The sequence below is a fragment of the Cetorhinus maximus genome, chromosome 1, assembly GCF_964194155.1.
Source record: "Cetorhinus maximus chromosome 1, sCetMax3.hap1.1, whole genome shotgun sequence".
Classification (NCBI taxonomy): domain Eukaryota; kingdom Metazoa; phylum Chordata; class Chondrichthyes; order Lamniformes; family Cetorhinidae; genus Cetorhinus; species Cetorhinus maximus.
Window position 1 is genome coordinate 46217167 of NC_135879.1, and position 18916 is coordinate 46236082.

At 44.1% G+C, this 18916-nt stretch overlaps 1 protein-coding gene across 1 annotated transcript in view; it reads right to left on the reverse strand.

Annotated features, from left to right (window-relative positions):
• Positions 1–1596: 1596 nt before the first annotated feature.
• The window catches only part of glrbb (glycine receptor, beta b), a 209982-nt gene continuing 192662 nt past the window's right edge, over positions 1597–18916 (reverse strand). The window contains exon 10 of the mRNA XM_078540630.1: positions 1597–3007. Within this exon, the coding sequence (XP_078396756.1) occupies positions 2711–3007 (297 nt within the window). The 3' untranslated portion in view covers positions 1597–2710. The remainder of the gene's footprint in view (positions 3008–18916) is intronic.

The window sequence follows — 18916 nt, forward strand, 5'->3', positions numbered from 1 at the left end:
GGGAGCATGAGCACTGAAGTGTGCGTGTGCGCACTCAGTGAAAGATCCCTGAAGGCACAGAGCTGCCTCAGGGAGGTGAAGATATTTAACATGAGAAATAAAGGGCAACATTTTCCCCTTATCGGTGGGGGGGGGGAAGTTCGGGAGCAGGCACGGGCGGACGGGCTTCCGCTCGGCACCCCCGGTCAGGGACGCGCCACCATTTTACATGGGCAGGCTAATTAAGGCCCACCCAGCATGACGTATGCCAGGAAGCGCTATGCGGGGATTCCCTCAGCTGGGAGTGCGCTCTTTTGCGCATGCGCACGAAAGAGCACACTGACCTCTCTGAGACTAAATGCTGCCTCAGGGAGATCGGCTCACATTTTAAGCTTTAAATAAAGCTGAGAGAAAAATTTCCCTGCCACGTCCCCTCATTTGACACTGTCACATGAGTTGAGACATGTCCATAACTTATTATTTTAAAATATTGTGAGATTTTTAAATCCTCATTAAAGCTCGTGCTGCCCGTGGATGTGGTTTCATGCTTTTTCAGAATACCGCCAGGGCTCCCGGCCTGCTCGCTAACCTTGAGGTTGGACGGGCAGGTCCATTAATGACTTTGACTACTTTGTTAATGGCCTTAATAGGCCATTGACAGGTCGGCGGGTGCGCAGCCAACTCATTTGCCCGCCTGCCAAACTGAAAGTCTGAATGACATGCCGTGATGTCGGGACGCATGCCCAACGTCACCCCGCGTCTTTTTACGTGTCAGCAAGCGGGCCCCACTCCCGCTCGCCAGCCAGAAGATACAGCCCAAAGATTTTAAAAATAAGGACATATGTCCCCACATGTGACTCTGTCACATGAACAGGGACATGTGAAACATGAGTTCTAAAAATTTCTATTTTTTTTTTGGTCACTGTTCGAAACTTCATCCCGCCCGTGGGAGTTTTCGCAAAAATGCAAAGGCCGCCTGGCCTATTCGCCTGCTTGCCAACCATAAGGTTCGACAAGCAGTGAAAAATTCAATTTAATTAATTAAGGGGCTTAATAGTCCTTTTAATTGTTGGCAGGCGCTCACCCGACATGATCACGTGCTGAGTGTGTGTCCGCATGCCGAGCTGAAAATCCTGCCCGTGGTCTAACACCTGGGCCTCCAATCACTCACACTGACCCCCCTGACTCCACCCTCGACCCCCAACTCTCCTGACCCACTGACTACCCCTACAAGCCTCCAACTCCTGCCTCCTAACCCCACAACTTCCATGACTATCCAGAGACCTGTAGATCTGTGTGAATAAGTTAGCCCATTATTCAATGTTATCAAAGACTGCCCAAACAGATATCATGATTGTCTCTGACATATCAACCACTCCATTAAAAGTGGTATATTCACTGCAAAGAATATTGCTTTTTAAGGCATTTCCCATTGACCAACTAAAGGTGGGAAAACATATTAGAAACTCTATGTTGGCATTGTTATAAGAAGGCAAAGCTTCATTTATCAAGATCCATTGCTTGCTTCTGAGGAGGGCACCAGAGGATAAAAACTTTGTTGAGTTTTTCTAGGTAGAATATTCTTTTGGAAAAGTAGACACATCATGTCAAGGAATTCAATGTTACATATGGAATTTAGTTGGTTTAATGAACAGAAAATATTTATTACAAGTAAGTATATTTAAGCATAAGTTCTTATGTTATTATATCCTATAGACCACCTGCAGCATTGTGCATTCCAAGTATACCTGTAGTCTGTCTTGTACACAACTAGTTCATCCTCAGTCATCAAAACAAACAGAATCTAGATTTTGAGATGCACACAGGATATACAAATATAAATAGATTCTGTCTAGATGTATGAAATAAAAGCATTAAAAACACAATTTGAGATTAACTTCATTCCCTTCTCTTTCGTCTTCACTTTGGGGATATAATTCACATAATTTGCCACCATCAAATTTGTATGTACTTGATTTCAGAACAGATATCAGTGAACTTCCACAGAACTGACATATGCCCATTCATGTGATCCATTATTGAAGCAGGAATTAATACAGATATACAACTGATATATTTATTTTGACACCAGAACATCTCAATAATACAATCACTTAAATAAATTATTTTGGCAATTTAAACATTCTATCAAAATTTGACATTGACAGGAATGGTTTGTACTATTTTCTGTCATTTAAAAATGAAGGTGGTATGAACTACAGCTCACATTTGATAAAGAAAATACTGAGGTACTTTGTTTTTAGAACATAATTTAAGTTAAAACAAAACTATCAAAGTGTCTACTCTTTACTATTTGGAAGATATAGAATTTTTCATAATTGCACACATAGTCATACTTAATTTGTATCTCAGTAACATTAAACGTGCATGCATAAGTATCAGATACCAGAAAGATTGCAGCACATTTTAAATGATCCATCACAACCCCATAAATATGTTATTCTTAGAGTAGTAGAAAGACTGTAGTGTAGTTTATCCATCATGATCTCCAAAGCAGCCTGGGTGCTGTACAGCTATATACAACATTGTTTGGTTATAGTGTACACATTGCAATTACATGCTTTCATTCAAATTTGACAAATGCATCTGGTTACGGATCAATTTTCAATCACAGAGCATTAACAATGAAAGAAATATGCTTAAGAGATATGGGGGCAGGGTTCAATGATATCTGACATATCTCATACAATGAAAACCAGCAGTGGAATGATCATAGATAAGCAGACCAATATATCACATTAAAGAAGAGGAAACAAAATGGAAACACAGCTCTTGCATAGAGGTCAATTCGCTTTGCTTCAGTTGGGATGACAGGCTTTGGAGGTGGAGGCTTCTTATTATTTTTTAACTGGAGCTTCCCAAGACTGTTGTTAACTTCTATGGGTTTTCCATAGCAGTCATAATTAGACAATTCAAAGTCACGTGGCAAGCTTCCAACGATGCTGAAGTCATTGGATCTCAAATCAGATTTAGAAGTACAAACCTTTTTGCACCTTGTCTCTGCAACCTAGAAAAACACAGTATAATTATTGATGCTTGGCTTCATTGTCATTACCACTATCATAATCATTAGTCCCACAGGATAACTATACAGTTTACAAAAACAAGCGTTTGGTTTAAATTGCTTTAAGTCTGACAGGAAAACTGGACAGTGATGCAGTATATTGGTATACCAACATGTGGCGCCACAGGGTAGCAGATTGCAGGTGACCGATCTCAGTCAGAATAAAGAATAATTGAATTGATTTCTGCATAAACTGCATTGGACAATTTGACAGCTTCAACCTTTCCAAAACATTCTTTTTCAAGGGCAAGGCAGTACCTTCAGGCTTAGCACTTAAAACAAATTTGCAAGACTGCAACAACAAATTTTGGGCCAGTGCTTTGACAGGAGTAATATTAACTTTAATTACTTTGCTTGCAAAGAGACATATTATTTGCTTTCCTTGGGGGTGCAATTCTTCTTTGGAGATGAAAAATGTGTTAAGCAGTGTACTTAAAAAATGTCATTATAATAAACTGTAGGAATTCATTGTCTTGAACAATGTGTATCTTGCAATATTGATATTAAGAAACCAATCAGAAGGTGCCTGCAATTACACTTTTGAGCCTTTTAATGATATAAAGCACACAATTTTCATTAATCCAGGAGCAGGGGTACAATATTGTGTGGTTTCGGAGCACAGAATAATACAAACAAAAGCACGTTTTAGTAATGAGATTCAAGTCCCTAGGAGATGAGGTCACTATAGGTGCACAACAGCCCTTTGCAAAGGAACTTGACAAGTTTGGGCGTATGGATTTGGTGCGTGTGTCCAGTATGTGCCATGGTTAACATGATCTCTAGTTTGTTTTTATTGTCTTATGAAACCAGGGATAAATTTTCCTGAACTTGGCCACAGTTTTTTTTTCCTTTTTATGCATTCCCAGTAGTTAGTATTATTAGAAATTGTGCAGGGTAATGTATGAAGTTATATGATCTAATGGATAGAGTGGACACTGATGCAGCTGTCAATCTTTTCTCACCCATCTTCATCAAATTGAAGAATGTAGGAAGTTGCAAAAGGCATACTGATCTGACGAACAGCTTCAGAAAAGCAGTTATTGAAAGTTAATCAATTTGCTCAAAATGAAACACAACTTTTATGTGAAGCATCACGACAGCCCATATATAGAAATAGTTGGAAGTTTCAGATGAAAAAGATATATGCCTAAATGCCTGTAAGTACAACCAGAACTGTTAACATAAATTTAGATAGGAAAAGCATTGAACTGCAGCTAGCAAGCAAAGACTATTAGACTGAGCTATCCTTCATGTGAGAGAAACGATGTAGTGGGTTTGCACTGTTAGTTAAACCTGTCAGCCCATAAGGCACTCTGAATCAGTACAGACAGAAGGGACAGTAAATGATGGTGATGTCCTCCAGAATACAGCCTTTATTCTTTGAACAGTGGGCATAATATTCTTTAAGGTCTTAGAGAGTATGGGGCACAGCCAAGCTGGAGTATATGGCCAGGCTCTTGGTTTTCACCTCACTAACCATTATCAAATGTTACATCCCACTTCAGTGCACCAAGGGCTGAATCTTTGGCTCGGCGAGTGGGGGCGTGGCCCACTCGCCGAGGCGTAAGATGATGCGTGGTGACGTTGGGTGTGCGTCCCGACATCACGGTGCGTCATTCAGACTTTCAGTTTGGCGGGCGCGCAGCCGACTCGGTCCGCCGAACTGTCAAAGGCCTATTAAAGCCATTTAACTTTCAATTAAAGTAATTAATGGAGCTGCCCGTCCAACCTTAAGGTTGGCGGGCAAGCGAAGAGCCCAGGCGGCCTTCGCATTTTTCATGGAACCTCATCCACAGGTGGGATGCGGTTTCATGAATGATTTTAAATTTTGACAAAAATTTTTACTGAAATTAATGCACATGTCCCAGTTTCACATGAGGGGACATGTAAAAATTTTCTCGCCACTTTATTAAACCTTTTGGACTTAAAACTAATCTCCCTGAGGCATCTCTGTGCCTTAATTGGCTTCCCCACGTAAAATGGCGGCGTGGACCCGATCGGGGGCACTGATCAGGTCCGCGCCCGCCTGCACCCGCTCCCGCCCAGCCCAGCCCGCCTGACAGGCAGAAAATTCTGCCCCAAGTTGCAGATTGCAGAGCCCACATTTCCTCAATGATTTTGCAAATAAACCAGAGTAGTATTGGTGATGGAAAAGGAAAATTGAGCAGGTGACATTCCACTGGTTTCCCATTCCCAGTTATATGGGACAAATTTAACACCTTGCAGGAGGGGGCCAAGAGTGATGGTATTTTTTTGAAAATCTAAACCCAACTCCAACCCTCCTCGAACTCACCCACTTGTAGTTTTAAAGGCAGTTGGGGAAGGGTGACTAAACTGCACTCGCGATGCAAGTCATTTATATATGTTAATGAGGCTATATACCTCAAACTTTAACATACTTCATGAGTTAATTGGTGTGGGTGTTTTCCCAGGGACCAGGAAAGCAGGCAGTTGAATGTAGGTGAAAAAGGCCAGCTTCAGTGTCTTTCCAGCACAGCTTCTGATGGTGACGGTGATGTATGAAAAAAAGGTGAGGAACTGACCACTGTGGTAAAGAGGCAGTGTTCATGGATGAAGAAAGGCCGACTACTGCTGGGCAGAACTCCAACAGCCGATTCCCTGCTGTATCAGTTTGACTCCAAGCCTCATAGGCCAAGATTTCAAGTGGAGGATACTCTTTAAGCAAGAAAGTGCACATCCGGCCATTCAGTACATGCTGGAAATCTGAGTGATATTTCAGAATATCAAACCTGAGTGATGTTAACACAGAGCAGAAATCTGCACTGAACACTTTGCAACATCAGTGGCAATGAAGACATGAAAATACAATACAAATGTTCTAGCATCTTTCCTGAATGCCCACATTGATATTTCAATATTATAGAGTCAAAGGAGGCAATTTCAAATTTGTTCTCTCTGCTAGCAAAGCACTACCTGGAATGTAAATTTGTCAAGTTACTACTTAAAATCCAAGAGATGATAACAGTTAGGAAAACAATCCAACATTCTGAGAACTCATAGAAGTCCAAAAGTCTATGTCTGCCAAGGTCAGTGGCCTATGTGAGAACTCGGCACACAACAGTGGCATACATGAGGCAGTGCTGGAACCAGACAGCAGTTGGTTCCTTTGTTGGGGACAATCCCAGGTGACAGGGAGTACTCCTGAAAGTATGAAATACAATGCAATGAATGCAGCACAAGGTATTCTTGACACAGATACATAACCCCCTGAATCACATGAAATCGAAAGTTGCAAGGACACCTTGCCATATTAACTCACTTAGCACTCTGCTAAAATACACTGAGCTGAATTTTCCAGCTAGGGCATAGATCCCACCATCAAGGTCGGAAATGGGAGCTGCTTGGACAGGGATTGATTGGCCACGGGCAATCTTGCGCCCACTGGCCAATTAAGAGTTGGCAGGCATGAGGGCCAACCTTGAGGGAGTGGAGGTGGGTAGTGGGCAGTGGAGGTGGAGTAAGGTCACGCTGCAGAAGGTGCAAGCGCCATATTTAGAGGACTCCCAGCGTTCAATGTAATGGGGACTAACAGGGCATCTTTAGAAAGGAAGAAAAGTGGCGGAGACAATGACAGAAGGAAGACATTGGGTGGCCCTATGTTTTAGCGCTGCCTCTATTACAGCTCTTCTTCAGGCTGCAAAGGCAAGGCAGGAGGGCCTCTTCCCCAGGGACAACTGGAGGAGAGTGGTCCAATTGACCAAGCAATCTTGGATGGAGATTGAGAGGAGGCCAGCAACCATGGGGTCACCCTCAGAACCTGAATCCAGAGCCACAAATGCATATTTGTTCTTCCAAGGTGAGTACTCCATAACTGTTTTCCCTTTGGGGCTTCTATGTGGCAATGCAAAAAGGTGCATTTGTTGGGGAGGGAGTGACCACCCAGTAAGTGTCAATGGGGTCAGGCAGCAGAATATCCTATCAGAGACATGGCTGTATCTTGGTGAGAGGTTCAGTCTATGATTTCTGACTCCATTAAGGTCCCTCAAGAGTGGCAGCATGCAGGGGGCATTTGTGTGCCCCCACCTTGGCCCGCTGGGCTGCCACCAGCACTGGCATTGCGCTTGTCTTTGTGGGGTGCCTAACAGTGTTCATTTTTGTGCTTGCAAGAAGGTAGCCCATAACATGAAGGAACATGTAAAGGCCAGCAGAGGGTTCCTGGCCATTCTGACCCTTTGGAGAAGGAGACATTAGAACTGACTGGCAGCACAGTGGCTGCTCCATCGCTGAAGGCAAGACAGGAGTGCAGGCACAAGGGAGTGAGTGGTTAAGTGAAAGGATCAATTGAGTCTCTGGTGCACATTGAGGTACAGTGCCCATGTGGCTACCACTGGACACATGGGGCTCCACACTAAAAGTAATTGGTCGGATGCAACAGGAACTCTGTAATCTATCTGTTCTCTCATGCAGATCAGACAGAAGAACAGAGAATTGCAGTTAGTGAGGGACAGACAGCCACCTCTGAGAAGCAGGAGAGGACCTCAGAGGGTGCATTGTCACATCATTTCCTTGCACCCTCCACCATTGCAGATACTCTCATGTCGGTGGGTCCATGCATAGATTCAGGGTCACAAGCTGGTAAGCACATCACAGATGCGCCCGAGCATCTGATGGAATTGATGGAGGCTGTGACAGCTGAAGCCACTGACAGTTGGTGGACAGTTGGAGGTCAGGGGGCAGTGCTGAGCCCCAGGCTGATGACGGGCCTCTGGAGTCATCAACAAGTTGGCAAATGCTGAAACTGTAGTGTGAGGTAATGGAAATCTGGTGGAAATTCCAGAGGCTGTGCACATCCATGTACAGACAACGGAGGTGTCTAACCAGGCCATGAGTGCTGCCATATCTCTGGCACGTGCTTGCTTGGATTCCACCATCGAGGGATTGGTAACCCTCAGGGAGAGCCAGATCCAGCAGACCACTCATTGCATCATCCTTGAGCTCAGTGTAGCAATAGCAAGGTGAGAGGGGCATGAGGCATCTGAAGTCTCCATCAGGTTCTCATACTTCTCAGGTCAGCCGGGAGGTACAAGTATGCCTTACAAGGGAATAGGAACGGCTGCCTTCTACATCTGGGGGCTCATCTCAGGTGCTTCTGGTGTGGACAGCCACTCGGATGCCAGTGAAACCAGCGCCTCAAGTTGCCATAATGCCAGAGAAGGGTCTGGCACTGGTGCAGAAGTCCCTCAGCATGCTGGGGCCCTCCAGGCCTCAGGCAACCAGACAGCAGCTGCTAAGGTCACCTTAGGCCACATAGCAGCAAGGTCAGCAGTCTGCCTCTATCTCAGCTGCAAATGCAGGAGGACTGTCATGTAGAAGTCTGCGTGAGAGATTCAAAAAGAACACCTAGCTGTACGGGGTTCATAGGTGAAAAGAGTGTCGTGACGTGAAGCCTCACATTTCTTGTGCCATTTAATAAAGATTTAATCAGGTAGCATGACATCTCCTTCCATGTTTTGCTGCTATATGACTTCAGTTATATCCTGACTCCCTTGAGCGGCTGGTTATGAGTGACCATGCCAAGAGCAGTCAATGCTTCCCCCTTGCCGCTGTGCAATATGCCATTGGCTGCAGGGAATGGAATGGAAATGAAGAAGGTGACAGTAGGGCTACAGAAAGATAAGGCTTTATTGGTGTGGATCCAACAGGCAGTAAGGGTCAATTAAAACAGCTATGTATTAACACAACCTGAGTCTCCTTTGCATGTATCTCATTGCCTCTTGCCTCTGGTCCTTGGGGTCCTTTATCTTACATCACCTGGTTTCAGCCATTTCCACATCCTCATCATTAGGGGAGACATTGTGATCCACGATGTCCCCATTGTTCAACGCCTCCCTGCTCTGCTGCGCCAGAATTTGAAGTGCACGGCAGACTACCAAAACACACAGACCTTCGCTGGGGCATACTGAGGGGCTCCAACAGATTCCTTGAGGCATAGTCAGAAGCCTTGTGGCCTTCTTGATGGTCACTCGTTCCTCTGTGGCAGGTGCTGTCCCTGTCTTTTGCATCCACGCGTGATTCCTCACAGGTATTAATAAACATATCTCTAGTGGGTAATCCTTGTCCCTGAGCATCCTTGCCTGAAGGTGGACAAGCCTGAAAAGTTGAGGCAATTAAGACTGTTGAAGTTTGTAAGCATCGTGGCTGCTACCTGGGAACCGTGCACACACCTGAAGGATGGTCACAGACCACTTGGAAATGAATGGAATGGAAACCCTTTCTGTTGATGAAGACTGCTGGCTGGTCTGTGGGAGCCTTGATGGCCATATATATGCAGTTGATCACACCCTTGACCTGGGGGAATCCAGTGATGGCACCAAAGTGAATGATTTTCTCAGCTTGACTATCCAGGTCGGTGCAGAAATGCACATATTCACTGGCCCTCTTGAACATGGCAGTGGTCAACACACTGTTGCACAAATGTGCTGCAGACTGCGAGATTCCACACATATTTCTAGTGGATCCCTAGAAAGATCCTAAGGAGTAGAAGTTCAGAGCTGTGGTGATCTTCAGTGTCACTGGCATTGGGTGCCTACCAACACTCATGGACCTCAGCTCATCCTCCATCATGGCACACAGGTCAGTGACGGCCTTCCTGCAGATGCACAGTTTTGAGATACACTGCCGCTCAGACATTTGAATGTAGCTGAGCCTCTGGTGGTACACCCTCTCTGGAGGGTAGCCTCTTCTGTGTTCAGGGGCTGATCATGTACTCGTCTGTACCCTTTTCCTGCACCTCCACCCTGAGGCAGGCCCTCCTGTTGGCCCCGAGGCTGCTGGTGCCCTGTCGCCTATGGCTGCATCTCCCTTCCTCTCTGCTGCTCCTCCTCCTCACTGGAAGCCCTGAACCCTGAGTGAATGAGGGCCATGGCATATGGCTTCTCTCCAAGGCCCCTTATCCAAACGCACCCTTCCCCACACAACAATCCCCACCCCCCCACCACTGTTTCTGGTGCTCAAGTGCCAATGCCCAGATCAGACTCTGCTGGCATGGCCCAAGAGTGCTGGCACCTTTCTTCATTTGCAGGTGCCTGCACTGCTCCACACTCAATTGCTTCAATTACCTTCCTGCACAATGCCTTCCTGCCACATTCATGCACAATGTCTTCCTGCCATGTTGGGCACTGTTGGGAACATCTGGCAACGACGTGACGATGAGACCTTCCATCCCGATATTCCGCCTATTCCTGTCCCCAAAGGCCCCAGAAAACTCAGCCCACTATGTTGACTACCCTAGATTGAGGGTGCAGTAGCACAGTTATATTACTAGAGTAGTAATCCAAAGGCTTAGACTAATGATTTGGAAGGCGTGAGTTCAAATCCCAGCTGGGAAATTTAAATTCAGTTCATTAAACAAACCTGGAAAACTAGTATCAATAATAGTGACCATGAAAGTACTGGATTGCTGTGAAAATCAGTTTGGTTCACTAACTTCCTTTAGAGAAGGAAATCTACCACCCTTATCTGGTCTGGCCTATATGTGACTCAGACCCACAGAAATGTGGATGACTCTTAACTGCCCTGTGAAATGACCTAGCAAGCCACTCAGGTGAATTCAATAAGGTGGACCACCACAACCTTCTCAATTATGAATGGGCAATAAATGCTAGTCTTGCCAGTGACACTCTGTCCAAATTAGTTCCACATTCCAGCTTTCCCCCCACATCCCAGCAAATTCATTCTCTTCAAATACATGTCCAATTGCCTCTTGAAAGTTCCTATGAAATCTGATTCCACCACCCTTTCAGATGTGCTTTCCAGATCATAACAACCTTGTGCAAGAAACAATTTCTCCTCATTTGCTCTCGAGTTCTTTTACCAATTCTTTTAAATTGATGATTTCTGGTTACCGGCACACTTACCAGAGGAAATAGTTTCTCTCTACTAGCTCTAACAAAACTACTCACAGTTTTGAATTTGAATGCCTCTATTCAGCCTCCTTTCAACCAATCCAACTTCTCCAATCTCTGCATAAAAGTGAAGTTCTGCATTCTTGGTATCATCCAGTAAACCTCCTCTCTACTCCTTGATATTCATCATAAAGTAGTGCCCAAATTGTAAACCGTACTCCAGCTGAGGCCTAAGCAGTGATTTGTAAAGGTCTAGCATGACTTCCTTGATTTTTTTCATTCAGTGCCCCTATTTATAAAGCCAAGTACCCCATACACTAATCAACTTGCCCTGGCACCTTCAAAGATTTGTGAATATGCACTGCAAGACCCTCTGCTTTTGCACCTTCCTCATACTTTTTTGGACTACATAAAACAGGGTGCATTCTAAATGGTGAAACGCTAGAAGTAGGATGGTTAGCTCATGTAGCCAGAGTCTGTGCTTAAGAATATTAAAGACAGGAATTCAGTCTGCTACTGGCTGAGGTAGTTCATGGGGCCTGCCTCTTCTCCTTGCTCAATTGTGATATCATAGCATTGTCAAAAAACTGCTGCAGGAATAGACATGTGGAGATCCATGATTATCAATCCTCAGACAACTGTAATGCTACATGAAGGGAGAGAGGAAAGCTAGAGACACTGGAAATCCAAAAAGGCGTGAAGGTGCAGATCATTAAGATGACATGAAAAGGAACAGAAAAAGAACAGAAAATAATCAGAAAGGCTAATGGCCTTTACAAGTAGAGGGCTAGAGTGCAAAAGGGTGGAAGTCATGTTTCAGCTATACAAAGCCCCGCTTGGACCACCTCTGGTGTACTGAGAGTAGTTCTGGGCACCACACCTTAGGGAGGATATACTGGCCTTGGAAGGAATGCAGCATAGATTTACCAGAATGATACCTTAGCTCCAAGGTTTAAATTACAAGGAGAGATTACACAAACTAGTGTTGCACTCCCTGGAATTTAGAAGGTTAAAACGTGATTTGATTGACATTTACAAGACAGTAGGGGGAACAGATCAGGCAGATAGAGAAAAACTATTTCTGCTGGTTGGGATTTTAGTACTAGGAGGCATAGTTTTAAAATTTGAACCAGACTTTTCAGGAGTGTAACTAGGAAAACTTCAACACAAGGGTGGTAAAAGTTTGGAACTCTCTTCCACAAATAACAACTGATGTTGGATCAATTGTAAATTTTAAAGCTGAAATGATAAATTTTTGTCATCCAAAAGTATTAAGGGATATGAGGCAAAGGCGGTTACATGGAGTTAAGAAGCAGATCAGTCGTGATCTCATTAAATAAAAATAAAAACAAAAAACTGCGGATGCTGGAAATCCAAAACAAAAACAGAAATACCTGGAAAAACTCAGCAGGTCTGGCAGCATCGGCGGAGAAGAATATTGAACAGGCTGAAGAGGTTAAAGGGCCGACACCCATTCCTATGTCCTATATTTCCCTCGTCAGAAAAACATCAGTGCACCATTATTCTCAGGCTCCTATCCCTTAGCCAAATACTTATCTACATTACCATGCCTTAAATACCATGGGCGGAATTTTCCAGCCGTGTTGCAGCGGGGGAGGTGGGGTCAGGAAATGTGGCGAGCCATTCAAACATCCATTCACTCTGGATTATTAGTCCAGGCCTCTGAATTATTACTCCAGTGATATAGTCAGTATACCAATGTACACCAGGTCATATATTATAAATACCATTGCCGTAGATGGAGCATGCCCCATTATATTGACTATCGTTTCAAGAACAAGGGCAGAGAGGTTTCAGGACTCCATACATGCTTAATCAAAATCAAGGAATTTACTGGGTTCTTGTACTCTGCAAAGTTCTTTTTAATCAGGAGGTAAACAGATTGTTGGTAGAAGTGGCAGCATGCATTTTTTAAGAAAAAGCAATCAAGAACTGAGCATTTTGCAAGCTATGGTTGCATTCTAGCTGAAGAAAGAAAACCAATGGAAGATAATCATTTTGAGAGTTTTGTTGCTGATGTCAGTGAGATCAAGGTTCACCAGCCACATTATGCTGCATTTGGGTCTGATATAATGAAATTTGCGACAGGGCACTCATCTGGCTCCAATCCCAGCACCTAAAGTGCATTATAATGAAGGTAAGATGCAACAAAATGCTGGCTTGTACAGCAAATGCTGATTCAATTGAAGCATTAAAGATTGCTGATTCAGCAGGTAGTCAAGAAGCCTATTGTTGTCTTTACAGTCCCATGTATATATATGCAGCCAAGTTATCATTTGTGTTTCTTTCTTCAAATCTTGCTTTTCAACTCCTCTTCTCTTTCCACACTTGATTGTTACTCTATTTCTCTTATTTTTTCCCTCTTATCTCTTGCCTGTCTTTATAATGTTTGTAGAGTGTCCAATGCAATAGCCCTGGCTCTGGAGAAATGTTCCGCAGCTGCACTGGATGGCATGAATGCGATAAATATCAGAGTACTGGATGTGTCAGAGCGTATGCCTGCTAAGAAAACATTGGTGATTCTTCCACTTAAACGAATGGGCAGAAATGGAATGGGTCCCCTTACAGGTATGTACTCAGACCTGTTCATTTTCTGATACTCATTGCAGCAAGCTGACCCAATGCACCTGGGGGCAGACCCAGGAAAATCTCCTCTAATGAGAGGTAAACTGAAGAATTCATCAGTTTCAAGAAGTTGTGAGGCTGACCTCAGACAGTAACGTTGGTCTGATGAAAGTTCATGGGCCTGAAACATTGGGCTGTAGTTTTTCCGCTGGCTTTGGGATCCAATGTCAGGCTGAAAAGCAGGCCCTGGGCCTGCCCTTGCCTGCAGTGGGGCTTCCTAATTGGGCACTGCTGTTCAATTAAAGATGGTGGCCGATCTCCTGACCTTGAATCTCCGATGCCAGTGGTACAATTCAGGCTAACGTTTCAGGTTGCTAACCTCTCATCAAAACTTGAAAAGGTTAGAGATCTAACAGGTTTTAAGCTAAAAATCACCACAATTGCACCAGGCTGTTGCTTTCAATCTCCCAATATTCCCCTGAGGCCCATCATCACCCAAAATCTACCTTTTGTATGTCCCCACCATTCTCTCTCACCACGGGGCCTGCAATCTCTCCTTCCCTCCTCTCCATTCCCTGGCTGCGGCCTGGTGATGAAGGCCTACTCGCCCGACAGCCAGGAAGCCACTCAGTCTGGCAGGCTGCAGATGGGAATTGGAGACAAACAGGGAAACTTGACCTTCTGGGTTTTCTAACCTTAAATCTGACCCCGTTCCCTCCAGGCCTCTGAGGTAATATAAGGCTAAGTCTGTTCTTCTCTTTTTCAGAAGAGGAAAGTACTGCCTGATGAACACGCTTAACATTTTTGTGGAAGTACTATCGTAAATATATCATTTCTAATAAAACTTGCACCTTCAATCAAACGTGAATCTGATGAAGGGCACTTATCCAAAACCTCATAATCTGCCATTACTATATATGGTTGCTGACAGACCTACTAAGCACTTAAGTTTTGGCAGTTTTTCCTTCTAACCAATCAGCATTCTCTTCACATACTGTATAAATTGTAGTTTTCCCCTCATATTGGTACTCTTGAGAGTGTCCTGATGAGTGCAAGATGAAAAGCTTCGACATGTCTCTTTTCTCAGCAATAAACAGAAATCTATGTAAAGACCATTAAATCTACCTCTTTCTGTCAAGAGTCTGCATTTCTAACTCTTCATTTCAATGTTCTTTGCTTTAGCCTCTCCCTGTCCCTTTGTTTAATTCAGCACCAGAAATGGTCTTGCTTACCTTCCAGTTTCCAGTTGGGACGAAGGGTTTACACCTCATGTTTTATGTGTTTTTTTTCTAAATTTTTCTAAAAGATGCTCATAGACCAGCGTTTTCTGTTTTTTGTTATGTTTCTTTGCAGATTGGCTGAGAGACCAGTAGTGGCTGAAATGAACTGCGTTATTGCTAAGATAAAGAAGAAATTGGACTGCAAACAATAGATGACACCTGGGTGGTCTTAACTTGCTCATAGTGCATGCCACTAATGCTCACTCATTGATGTCTATGTTGAAGAAAGTGCTGAAAACAATAGTCACTGTGCATTTAATATTTACTATGGATTTTTCTCCACATAAATATTGAACTAAGTCTCAACACTATTTATTCTAATATGATAATGTCTGCCTTATAAAGTAAAGTTGGTAAAAAATTATGCAACACTACAAGAGTGCCAAAAATACTTTGCAGTTTGCTATCATTTTCTGAGTTCCTCATAATTTAAACAGAACTGTGAAGATTGTAAATACATATTTAGATCAATGCTAAAGTATTACACTGTGATTTATTTGAAATAGAGCAAATGAAGTTAAAATGGATTTCAATGGAAATTAGGGTTTCCAGAAAATTGTTGGGCATAATATCATTTAGCATTTGATTTTCTCCAAAATGTTTTTCATCTTTTGACCATTATTTTAGTGTATCACACATAAGTGCAAAAAAAATCTTTAAGCATGTCCATTAAAACCATTTTAATATTGCCCTGGTCCATACAAAATCAGCAGGATTGTTGTGTATACTTTGATCCTCCAGGATTCTTTTGAATCACCAGAACTCAAATTTTCAATATTTAATTGAAGAATAAGCTTACTTATACTTACTGCCTTCTTTTCTCTCTTTTTATGGTTATTGCTGCTTCTGTATAAGTACAAACTGTTCAGAGTTCAACTTATTAGTTTGTTTATTATTAAACTAAGTAAACCACAAAGTCTCTTACACAGCTATTTTCATGTTTTGCAAAATAACATGACCGTGTTATGTCAAACGAACATAAGAAACAGCTAGTTTTGTTCACATGACCTCTCAAACCTGCTTTGGTATTAAAAAGATCACAGCTGAACTTCTACATCAAGCACATTTCCACTGTATCCCTACATTCCTTGATTCCCAAAAGTCTCCTGGCTTGTGCCCTATAGATCGTGGGGGCATCTTTGTTTAGTCAGCCATCTTGGATGCATTGCACTCAGCCCCTTCCTCTTTAAGTCATTAATTATAGATTGAAAATAACTGAGGCCTAACCACTAATCTTTGTGGCACTCAACTAGTTAAACCCTGCCATTGTGAAAATTACACGTTTATTCCTGCTCTCTGAGTCCTGCCTGTTAACCAATATCAATCCATGCTAATATGTTTCCTCCAACCCCATGAGCCCAGATCTTGAGGGTCAGGTTGATATGAGGTTGTAATTAGCTTTATTCACTTATAGTAGGAAACTATTTACAATTCAGCTACTTTCCTGTTTTTGCAGCAATTCTTCCTGCCTTAGAATTTAGTGATTCTAATAGCTGCCATATTTCTCATACAAAAAAAAACCCTATTTACCAGGCTGGTGGTTTTTAGCCACACTCACATTAAAGTATTGGAAATAAGTAAGTTAAATCAATGTATTCAGGCACTTAGGGTGGAACTCTGCTCACTTGACCATCCTGGTACAAAGTGCTGGGATGCAGCAGCCTGTGAGCTCAAGCACCAACCCGCCTAAAATATGCTGAATCAGTGTGACGTCATCTTATCTAAATACGTTGTGTGGGCGCTGTGCTCATAGAGACAAATGGGTACTGCCAAACATGAGAGGCTGTATGCTCTGATGGACGGTTGTTTTGGGAGTAAGAATTACAACTCCCACCCTCAAACCGGTGGTGTTCATTGACCCCGTTTATAAAGAGGAAAATAATTTTAAGGGTTCTTTTTTAATATTCAGGAGTCCACACAAAGTGCTAGGCTTGGATCTCAATGTGAGCACCCTATCTGGTAGGCCTGCTTTCACTCGGTGTACAGCCCATCACTGTTTTGCTTGTCCAGGAGTGAGGAAGTGCATGGCCTGGGAGTCTCTTCCCTTAGGAATGCTCAACTGATGCACCAGTGTTTGACGGGAAAGATGGAGACTCTGTCCAATCAAGAACTTGTTGAAACTGGTGGCAGCTGTCCTGGGCCTAGCGTATCCAGGTCCAGCATAACTGTCCTGGGCCTAGCGTATCCAGGTCCAGCGTAACTGCCCTGGGCCTAGCGTATCCAGGTCCAGTGTAACTGTCCTGGGCCTAGCGTATCCAGGTCCAGCGTAACTGCCCTGGGCCTAGCGTATCCAGGTCCAGCGTAACTGTCCTGGGCCTAGCGTATCCAGGTCCAGCGTAACTGCCCTGGGCCTAGCGTATCCAGGTCCAGCGAAACTGTCCTGGGCCTAGCGTACCCAGGTCCAGCGTAACTGCCCTGGGCCTAGCGTAACTGTCCTGGGCCTAGCGTATCCAGGTCCAGCGTAACTGCCCTGGGCCTATCGTATCCAGATCCAGCGTGACTGCCCTGGGCCTAGCGTATCCAGGTCCAGCGTAACTGCCCTGGGCCTAGCGTATCCAGGTCCAGCGTAACTGCCCTGGGCCTAGCGTATCCAGGTCCAGCGTAACTGCCCTGGGCCTAGCGTATCCAGGTCCAGCGTAACTGCCCTGGGCCTAGCGTATCCAGGTCCAGCGTAACTGCCCTGGGCCTAGCGTATCCAGGTCCAGCGTAACTGCCCTGGGCCTACCGTATCCAGGTCCAGCGTAACTGCCCTGGGCCTAGCGTATCCAGATCCAGTGTAACTGCCCTGAGCCTAGCATATCCAGGTCCCGCATAACTGCCCTGGGCCTAGCGTAACTGTCCTGGGCCTAGCGTATCCAGGTCCAGTGTAACTCACATTTTTTTTTTGTCATATTCCCACTGGACCAGAGGTGGCAATGCACATGAAAGAACACTGATATTTTCCCCCACTGTGTCTTGGAGCACCATGTACAACAAGTGGAAATAAGTCGATCTTATCTCCACTTCGTCACCTGATCTGAGGTATGCTGGGAGTTGGCAATCAGAGGTCTCAGGCAAGAACAACACTTTCCCACCACCTTCTGGTGTTAGTATGGCTTTGGAAGTTTGATTTTTATTTTTTGGCTACTTTGCAACAACCACGTTTGTTACCTGTCTGCACTTGGCTTTTTGCCTAGAAATAAAAAAGTTACACATTGTAAACTGTGCAATGAATACTTAATGCAACAACTGAAAACTCAGATTTGCCCAAGTGTCTGGACTCAGTGCTATTTTCCACTCTGTCCTACATGGGGCAGATAAACAAGTTGCCTGCAAGTGGCAAGTATGCATGATGAAGGGAGCCGCTGCCATTTTTGCAGGTGAACTTTCCTTTGATACCTTATTTTTCCATTGGTGGGAGTCATGGTATTGCCATAACGGATAATAAAGAAGACAACAGAGAATGGAGATAATTTTCTTGATAACTAGTCTAAAATTTGCTGGCTCCGCTTATTATTGCTTCATTTACAGTCAGGAAAACCCAGTCATTGGTTTCGATATTAACCTTCCTGCCACAACAGATGGAGGATGCTTGTTGTGGGGGGTGGAGACTCAACTGTGGCGAATACCTTCCCAACATGTATCCACCGCCTTTTTTACAGCAACAGATATCAGGGTGTTAGAGTGTGCAATCTTGGAGAGGTGGGATGCTTCATTAAGATAGTTAAATCAAGTTCCCAGAGTGCAGTTGAAAGCTCGATGTAAAACTCACGACTGCTGCGTGGGTTTTTGCAGCGGTTGGGAAACCCGGCAGTGAAAGGGAGGTAGGATTTGCCGACTATACGAGGTAAGGCCTGGATATTAACAGGGGCTGGTCACATAGGCTGAGCGGGTGGGACAAAGTTTTAGACAGGAAACTTATAAGTCTTGGTTTACTCTTGCACTGTGGTGTGTTATCTGCGAGTTCTTGGGGTCCAGGTTAGGAAAGTGCCTGTGCCTGAGATGGGAGTTCAGAATGCAGTCGAATGGTCAATACTGCTGCCACTTGGTCATGTGGCATGGGGCGGTGCTAAGTGTGGCCATGGTGAGCCATCATGCGCACTAAACACTGGGCCTTCATGTGGTGGCCTGGACTCTCCGAC